Below are 10,119 nucleotides of genomic sequence, written 5' to 3'. Positions count from 1 at the left end.
GATTAATAAAGCAGAAAGATAAAAAGCAATAGATAAAAATTTAGTAGTGTTGCCAAAATGTTTAGACTTGCAAAAAGCTCATGTAGTTTGTTTGGTAATAATGTGACTTCCTTTGGAAACGATCAGCTTTCCTCAGATGGCTCTCGCACAAAAAGGGGAGGTTTCTTAGCCTTTCTTTTTGTTCTTATGGTTTGCAAGCTTTGTCTTCACACAAAAATCAGGTTCGAGTCGCACCTTGCAGTCATGCAACTCCATCTTCTGCTAAGTCACTTTTATCTGCTGTTTAAGCACTTTTTTTTTTAAAAAGCAAATTTGCAATGTTTGCACATAAAGAAAGGATATCGCAGTGGTAAAGCCACTAGCCTAAGAGACCCAGATTCTGACATTATATTGGTAAGTTGGATCTGAATAAAGTGAATGTTTGCCAACTAGAGTCAGCAAGTACACAAGCCTCAAGTTCTATTATATACATTATACACACAAATACAGAACAGAAACCATTTTTGTACAAGTTGATATTCTGTATCTGGGTAAAAGGGTCTTGAAATGACATTATATCATTTATTTTTAGCCAGCTCAACTCCATAAAAGTAACTGAATTTAAAAGCAAAGACTACCAACTGGCAGCTACTCAACTTCTAGCCATCACCAAAGTTAAAAAAAAGCCAGCCAACTGAACAACTTGTGAGATGGTGTTATTGGTTCACAAACAACGCAAATTAGTTTTATACTTTGATTTATGCCCTAGTTCAAAGCTTCAAATCAAGATACAGACCTTTTAAAATAAAAGTTTAGGTAAGGTCTGTAATTCTGATTAAAACAACTATTTTTACTAAGTTAAGTTATAATGGTTTCATTATGTTTTGCCTCTTGCCAAATACGTCCAGATCAAGAGAGAGAGAGAGAGAGTTGTTTTTTAAAGCTTTCACTTGCTTAGCGCAGGCACTATTAGTAAATTTGGCTACTGAACAAGTAAGCCAGACTGCTCTCAACAAATGCTTATTGGATTTTAATATGCATTAAAAGTGATTTTTCACAATGTGAAATGCAGTTTCAGAAACATACTTCAGCTGTAGCTGTAAGCTGATTTGACAATATAATTTCTTTTTCTGTTTTTGGTAAATTAATGTTAAAAAAACCATTTTAAGTTCAACTCATCAGCCAAGGTCAAATTACGTCACTCTCATTAGAACAGAAGGACATACTGTACCTCTTCTGATGTATTATCTACCAAAACTTTTGAGTCAGTGGCAGGCTGGCTGAGGACAACATTTCCTACTTTTCTTCTTTTTTCTTCCGGTTCCCCATCAGTGCTATCATTGCTAAAAAAGGATATTAAAAACACATCACATCACATCCATGAACCTTCATGTACAGAAGTAGAAACACACTATTTTACTCTTCTTTATCCCAAACTCTAAAGAATAAGAGTTTAAACAGGAAAAATCAAATAGTTACCAAATTATACCCAACATACTTAGCAATCTGTATTTATCCTTTTATGGAGAACAGTTAACATCAAAACAAAAAAAAGCCAAAAATGACATCCGCAACTTGGGTATCACTAGTCGTCAAGAACTAGGACGTGAACAAGCCAAGCATACTAAATTGACTGTGCAGTAGCATTCCGTGAAGAGTGGATACTTTCATATGATCAGGACAATTCCCTCCCCTCCCCCTGTAACAGGAAAAATGTTGATTTAATAGTATAAATGAAAACATCATATGCATACTAGAAAAAATTATATAGCATTAAATGAAAAATTTGCTACTGGTAACCTTCAAAAACCATAAATTTTGACTCAATCATTAGGCCTCAAGTAACGAGGATGGCAAAAATGTAAATGTAACTACTTCTAAATTTAACCCTTTTTTTAAGAAAACATTTTCAGATGTGGCTTCAGAGTGGTTTTTTTAAAAAACACCCTACAACAAACCAAGCAAACCTCAACGGCAAGACTACAACACCTAATGTTTTACTGTTAAAAGCTACTGGAAGTCACTTGAAATGATTTAGAGAGAAGAAAAAAAAAAGTTACGGAATATGCGTTTCACTGAAAAGATAAAAATTAATCACAATTCTTGATTGTAACAAGTCAGTGATTTTCAGCCAGGGTGCCAGGGTATGTGGGGTGCTGCCAAATCCTTTGAAGGGTGCCTTGGAGGTATAAGATAAGAGCAGATAAGTAGATAAACTCAGGCTCAGGCCTGTTCCTGCCTGAATAATTCCAACCCCCCCAACAAGTAAGCAAGCACTGTAATATGTTAGTTTTTGAAAATGGGGGCCACTCAATTCACAAAAGTTATGGAGAGGCACCTCAAGCTCAAAAAGGTTGAGAGCCACTGCAATAGTAGTTAAAAAAGAGAACTGAAGTCTAGTCTATTTCTGCATGATATGATCATCTGTGGTTAAGCTGGCTATTTTCTTTATCCTAATCACTTGCTTCTGCATTCTCTTTAACTTTCTCAGAACTTGATAGAAATAAAAATGTTGGTGATGATACTGCAAAAACATTTGTTTTAGAAAGATTAGAAAGTCAGGCACCAGAAATCTGAAGGGGGGGGGGGGAGAATATTTACACACTACAGAAACAACCCCCTCCCCAACCAAACAAAGAACCCCAAACCCACACATCTCAAAAACATCAAAACCTGGGTATAAGCAGTTTCATTGGAATTTCTCAAAGGTGTTACCAAATATTCTGTCAAATAGCAAACGGCTCTTTTCATCGAGCCAGAACAGGCTTTTTTGAGTTGCCCAATGACACAACAACTACTAGGGAATAAAGAGTAATTATAGATTAAACTGAAATTTGAAAGCCTTAACTACAGTACCTCTTCTCATTAGTTTCCACTGCATCTCTGGATCTTTGCTTTGCAAATAGCTTAGCCATTCTTTTTGCTTTATTCTTTTGTCTACTGCTCATACCAGCCCGAAACTCTGAATCAATCAGTTCAGCAGCTTGAAGAGTCTGAAAGAATTAAGAATCATTCACTGTCAACCCTGCCTGTAATTAACATCCTATCAAACCTGAAGCTTACATTGTTCCCACTTCCCCATACCACCCTCCATTACTTGCTATTCTGAATTTCAAATCTGACTGCATTAAGTGCAAGCAGCAACAAGCAACTGTGGCATTTAAGTGTTCAGGGGACAAAATAAAATTACAACCTCAAGCACAGTATGTCAAGTAGAGTCAATTACAATGGCAGAAGCACAAATGAAGTAAACCCACTACACTATTCCTTGCAAAGAGCCCAAGGTTTTACCTACAGGTTGTTTGTTTATAAGTGAAGCTGAAGTAGGTGTATAGTCCAAATCCTCATCATTGAACAGGTCTTCAGTGTTCATTCCAATTGCAGCGCCCATGTCAAGGCCAAGTTTCTTCTGTAACAGTTTTCTCTGTCGTGCTATTCTCTCTTTGTGATCAATTTCACCTTTTAAAAAAATGTCAATTTTTATATAAAATTTGTGTTTGAAATGAAAGTATCCAGAATACATTTATTATGAAAGAGATAGAAGTTGCAATGCCAATTAAAATATTTTAAGTCATGGGGAGGGGGAAATCTTGTTGAATTCACAACTGTATTTTGATGTACTATTTGTGACAGCTGGGACAACCACTGAAAGTATAAAATATTACAAAGCTTTATATTATTTCCCCCATCCCCCAGGCATCTAAACAAAAATAAAACAAACAAACAAAAAAACTTGTCAAAATTAAAGCAACACTACTTTTAAAAAGGAAAGTTCAATGAAGTTTGTTTTGGGTTTTTTTGTGTTTTTTTTTTTTTAAAAACAGCTTCTGTGAGGCTCCTTTGAGTTTTGTAATACATATAAGATTTTAAAAATCTCCTACATAAGCACTTGAGGGAAAAAAGTTATACCCACTGCAAGGAGAACCCCTTTCTGTCAAACAATAGAGCCTGGCTCTACAGAAAATAAAGAGTACTGCCATTTTGTACACACACCCTTGCTGGGTGCATTAGATTTTTCAAAAATACATTTTCCTCAAGGTCCCTCTGAACAAGAAATCAAAATATCTAGGGAACTGCTGGCAAATGAAGAATTTCTAGTATTTTGGTGGGGGAGGGTTTAAATCAATATAAAATTTAAAGAAGAGCAAATACTGTGTGAACACACCTGAACTTCAAATTTTCCCTGAAAGCACTGTTTTCCAAAACAGGACCCAATTGTTTCCTATGCTAGTTTTTCTAGCACCGAACTTAAAACTTTACAAGTATTCAAGGGAAAAGAAGCTGAAGGGAGTATAAATTTTATTTTTAGATTTTAAAATGAGGGTCTGTTTTGAATCTCATTCTAGGTCTACCCATGAACTTTGTGCCATACTGGGTATGGTCTCATCTGTAAAGTGAAGATCATGCTATTAGTCTTTCAAAAATCTTACAAAGCTTAACACTTGAAATGCTTAGCACCTAAATAGCATTAGGATGAGGCACTCCAAATCCATATACAAATGAAAGAGAATTTTGAAGCTTGAGCCAAGTAGGCCCCCAAAACAAGTAGGGAAATCTAACAGGTAAACTGCCCATGCTACATTTTATCTTCTAGATTTGTACAATGAAAGCCACTCTTAAGCAAGGTCAACCCTTAATTTTTTATCCCTATTATTTTGACTGCTGTGCTTCCAGGGGGACAGATGAGCAAGTGAAACAGAAGCATTTGCAACTTCATTATCCAACTGTGAGATTAACACATCCTTTAAAACTGACCAATTTAGAATTGTGGGGGTAGTTGATATTACCAGGAAGTTTGGGAAAACCAAGATGGAAGGATTTAAATCAGGTACCTCTACCTATAATTCTGTAAGTTACATGCCATAAAACATAAAAACAGGGAAAATTCAGGAACCCCACTACATAGAACACTACTTCCATTCTACTGTCACTCTGGGCCTCATCATGGATCTACTCCCATGCAGGTGGGAGCCAGGAGGTGGGATTTTGTAGGCTGTACGTTTGACACCTCTGGTTTAGAGGAAGTATGATTTCTACACAAACTATAATCAAAAGGTGGGGCCTGAATTTCAAGACTCTAGATAATTTTAGTGCTCATATTTACTATAGCTACACACTTTAACAAGTATGTATATACAAACAGCTGTTTATGCATACAAACATAATTATACATATGAACATCTGATCATTATTTTGTGCTCAACTCTGCATATATTAACAGAACAGACACATACCTGCAGTTTCAAAGCTCAGACTTGTACATCTTTACTCACCAAATTATTAGCAAACCAGTTCATAAGGTATTTTGTTTACTAAAATAATTAAATGAAATTGTAAAAAACTCAGTGTTCTCTTTATTCAGGATACCAAATTGTTAAGAGCTGCCAACTACTTCCTGGAAGTAATCTAGAACACAATACAAGTGACTTCCATGAGAAAATTAAAAGCTTAAAAAAAAAAAAAGGTAATGGGTATTTATTTTGTTACACATTTGACTTTTGTTGTTAATGTTACTAGGACCAACAGCATGTATGACAGCCACAGCAGTTTAGAGTAACTTAAATTCAGACAATATCTATATTAAAAAAACTCTTTTAGGTATTAAGAAATAAGCATAGCACATGCTTTTTCTCCCTTGTATACGACTTTGTTCAAAGAAATAACCTCCCTAATCTATATAGGTTGTCTGACTGAATCTGTCAATAGCCTGTTGCTAAAGTTTAGAAAGTTCCATCCAAGTGCTCCTTACCTCCGCTCAATGGCACATTCAGTATTTATCATCAATTAAAAGGCACAATGGGATCTGCTCTACAATTCCAGTAGTTACACTTCCTGCCATGCCACACGTGTGTGTGGCAAGAGACATTTTTGTTGGACTGGGAATAAGATCTCAAAAACTGCACCCCACTGCCAGTGAAGGGCAGAGCCTGGGATCATGATCCCATACTGCCACTTAACCAGGCAGTAGCAGATTGACTGCCTAGAGCACCTGTGGCTCAGAGCACCAGTCAGCTCATAGATACACCTTTTGTGGCTGGGAGCAGAGTCCTGAAGGGCTCTGGAAGCACCAATCAATTACCAGGCACAGAAGCACAAGGGAGCTCTTCAAGGCTCTTGTGTTCCTGTGGTGGGGAGGGCTGATCAGCTAATCAGCACCGGCCACAAAAATTGATTTGTACAATAACTTTCTGATTTGTGTTATAAACACGTAGTAACACACTTTGTGTAATAACTTTGTTGCTTATTCCTCATTTTACTGCACAATTGCATGAACATGTGGTAGAGTTAATCACATCTTAAGTAGTAACTAAGTGATTAATCACATCTTAAGTGTAAGGTCTGCCAGGGGCCAGAGAACCTAAACTTTGTTGTTAGGAGGTCTAAAGTTAAAACACCTTAGTCTGACAGTTTTTATGCTTCTTCATGTGAGTGACTATGTATAAAAGTCCATTACAAGGCTCCCTGCATCTTCTTTTCTAGTACCTACACAAAATAATAAAATGCATAGAAGGTAAAGTGGTAACTAAAGCTAATCACATTAATAAGATGTGATAACTGAAGTTCAATTAGTGTCACTTGATACCACAAGCTAAACCAGGGGTGCTCAACACCATAGCTCATGGGCCAGATCTAGCCCCTAGCATTGTGTTACCTGGACTGCAGGACTCCCATGGGTCTGTGGCCCTGCATGCTAGGATTGGGCCCAGCATCACCACTTGTGCTCAATCCTGGTACACAGGGCCAGAAGTAATGCAGGGACCCAATCTTGTTTCCCAATCTTGGTGGGTGAAGGTAGCACAGGGCTTCCAGAGTTCAATCTGGTCCACAGACTACCCAATGCCTTTCATTTGGCCTATAAGGCCAAAAGGTTGAGCAGCTCAGAAAACTAAACTAAACAATTTCATTTTCCCCCATAACTCTCCTCCATGGAAGTGTAGTGTAGAGGTTCATAAATCATGATCTCTCAGCCAAGCCAAAACCCTGAGGTAAAATATTTGATTCGGGCATCTCCATGAAGCCAGATATTCAGGTAAGATCTGGCATTTTCTCTGTATAACCAGTCTGTATTTTTATAAGCCCTTACACTACTTTGCCCCTCTACTATTCAGCACTGTTTCTTCTGGCACCAATTGCTACAACTTTACTCCCTTCAGGCACAAGTTCAGGCACAACGCTACTGCTTTGACAATATCTCCCTTCCCACTCCCACCATCTGCTCACACACCCACCCACACTAAGACACTTTCCTGAGAGCCTATACAATTCAGTCCTTCCCTACCTTGCTGTTGTAGGAATATCACAAGGCTATCTATTAGGCGTGTGCAAAAACAGGCTGTATTCAATTCAAATTCAGCCCAAATCCAAATCTGAATAGTCGGTACCTATTCAGATAGTCAGCCATAGACCCAGCGTTAAAACGTTTTTTCAACGTACCTCGAAGTACCAGGTGCAGCTTGAAGTACCATGTGCTTGGTGGTGAATCCAGAAGTGGACTGGATTCACCACTGAGCATGTGGGCCCCCCCTGCACCCCCTAGCCATTGGCTGCAGGGGGACTCTGGGTGCCCCCCAGGGTCCCCCCATGGACTGGAAGTTCTTCTGGTCCACTTCCGGGTCTGCTGCCAAGTGCGCTGGGACCCTGCTATGTTTCTGTGGGATGCTCCATCCACCCCACCATCTCAGCATTCACAAGCTGCCTGGTGCCTTGAGGTATACAAAAAAGACATTTAAAAGCTGTGCCTATGGCCAAATCACTGAATCTTTTGATTTGGAGGGTTCCTATTAAATTCAGACAGATTAAAGGGTCTCCCAATTAGATTTGGATTTGGAGATCTGGGCAACAACTCGGGCTGAATCTCCGCCAAATCAAATCACCGACCAAAGCTTCACATAGCCCTACCTATCTCGTATATGGGCCGCTTTTGGCCTGCAAGGGCTTAAACTTGCGGTTCCCTCTGGACTCCTAACCAGCTGCCACTGCCCTTCTTGCCCCAGCTCCCCTTTCATCCTCCAGCTTCTGCTAAAATCTACCACCTGCCCCAGGGGGTGGGATGGTGCAGCATGGGGTGGCACAGCACAGCCCACAGTACTGGCGGAGCTGGAGGCCCAGGGCATCCATGCCATAAGGTACAGTGGGGGAGCCCTATAGCTGGGCAATGAAAAAAGATAAGGCAGTTGCCACACAGTACAATGTGGTAGGCAGTACAAGGGATGCCTGCCCACCCATGGGGTGGAATGGAGCAGGTGAAGGGAGCACCCACACACATGGCATGCAGCCTGAAGGGGAAGTAGCCACCATGGCATGTGATACTCAGCTACTTACAAGATCCATGGTGCACCCACATCTTAAGTCCTGGTATGAACATCTCAAAAACGCCGCAGTAGAATTAGAGAAGGTACAGAGAAAGGCAACCAAAATGATCAGGGGCATGTGGCAGCTGCTGTACCAGGAGAGACTAAAAAGGTTAGGGTTCTTCAGTTTGGAAAGGAAAATGGTAAGGCAGGGGATGTGATGGAGGTCTATAAAATCATGAAGAAAAGTGGACAAAGCGAACAGGAAGCTGTTATTCATCATGTCCTAGAATACTAGAACCAAGGGATTTTTGTAGTGGCATGATAATGATCTACATTTTGGTTTTCAATTCCATTTCGTAATGATGCCCAACATTTCATTTGCTTTTTGTTTGTTTGTTTGCTGCTGCACACTGAGCTTATGTTTTTAGAAAACTATCCATCTATAAATCATTCCAATGTCTTTCCCTTATCATAAACAGCTAGTTCAGAGCCCGGCATTGTGTACACATATTTGAAGTTAATTTTTCCCCCAGTGCAATACCTTTCCTTACTGACACTGAAGTTTATCTGCCATTTTTTTTGGCCACTCAGCTTGAGCAGCAGGAAGAGTCTGCCGCTCCTCTCCATCAGTTTGGGATTTGTCTACACAGAATAATTTAGTACCATCTGCAAACCTGGATATTTCACTGTGCACCCCCACTTCCAGGTTACTGATAAAAAACAAAACAAAAACAGTAACAAGACTGAGCCCAGCACAGATATCTGTGGAACCTCACATTTGACCTCAATACTGCTCAAGTTACACATGTTGGTACATTTCATCATCTATAGAAAAAAAAATAAATAAAACATACACATACATACCTGCTTTATCATCCTGGACCTCAAACTCTGCACCAGCAGATCCAAGAAGAGATGCTCCATGTTTCAACAGCCGGCAGATATCAAATCCATCAAAACGTAACCGATCAGTTGCAGACGAATCTTCCATAGGACTTTCTGACCCAGGTTCTAAATAAAAAGTTAAAAATAAATCAAAGAAAAAAAGTCAATAACCATTTCCTTCTCATGCCAAAATTGGAGCAGAGGTAGGGAGGAAAAGAAAAATCTATCTTAAACAAATTAAGATGCAGTACTTCAATGAGTAGTTTCATTTCATGTAGAAAGAATAAAAGAAAATCACAGCAAATCAAAGCCAATGAACAGAAGACTATGACTGACTTTTAGACCTCAGAAAGCAGTTCATTAATGTACCACCTTTGTACAGACACAAAATGATTTGCAGACCTATAAAGCCTGGGAGCTAATTAAGAGTTATGCCCATCCTACAAGCACTATACAAGTATGGACCTACTTAAGTTCTGAAAATTATACCTGTAACTTGCATCAGAACATGCTCTCTTAAAAATTGTGAACAAACACTTTGTATACAGATTAGTTAAAAAACAAAAACACAAAAAAAAACAAAAAAAACTTTTGCTCCTGTAAAACTGAAAAGAGTTGACCTTTAAGTAAACTTTGACCCACAGGAAAGAAAAAAAAGAAATTCCAAATACAGATTTGGGGTGAGTAGCTTATTAAGAGAGGTAGGCCACTAGATATTGACAGGACCAACTTATTTCACTTACTGAAAATTAGAAAACAACCTACAGATGTAGCAGTTTTGGACACAGAGCATCTGTGGAAGTATAAGAAATATTTGGAAATATTCCGCAAACAAAGCAGTACTTTTCTATTATGCCACTTTGCCTTTTAGTAAGTCAGCAGCACAGAAAAGTTTAAAGCAGCTGGAGGGGAAAAAAAACAAAACGCCAAAAAAAAAAAAAAAAAAAAAAAACCAAAAGAA

The 10,119-nt window shown here is 38.8% G+C and overlaps 1 protein-coding gene across 1 annotated transcript in view; it reads right to left on the bottom strand.

Moving 5' to 3' along the window:
- Positions 1-10,119, bottom strand: part of BTAF1 (B-TFIID TATA-box binding protein associated factor 1) — a 95,977-nt gene that overhangs the window by 71,956 nt on the left and 13,902 nt on the right. Inside the window, exons 4-7 of the mRNA XM_019555514.1 lie at positions 9,138-9,284; positions 3,275-3,438; positions 2,836-2,972; positions 1,193-1,322 (exon numbers count right to left, since the gene is read on the bottom strand). Coding sequence (XP_019411059.1) covers positions 1,193-1,322; positions 2,836-2,972; positions 3,275-3,438; positions 9,138-9,284 — 578 coding nt within the window. The remainder of the gene's footprint in view (positions 1-1,192; positions 1,323-2,835; positions 2,973-3,274; positions 3,439-9,137; positions 9,285-10,119) is intronic.

The sequence above is a fragment of the Crocodylus porosus genome, unplaced genomic scaffold, assembly GCF_001723895.1.
Source record: "Crocodylus porosus isolate Cpor-Errol unplaced genomic scaffold, CroPor_comp1, whole genome shotgun sequence".
Taxonomy (NCBI): Eukaryota; Metazoa; Chordata; order Crocodylia; family Crocodylidae; genus Crocodylus; species Crocodylus porosus.
This window is presented reverse-complemented; position numbering and strand designations above follow the sequence as displayed.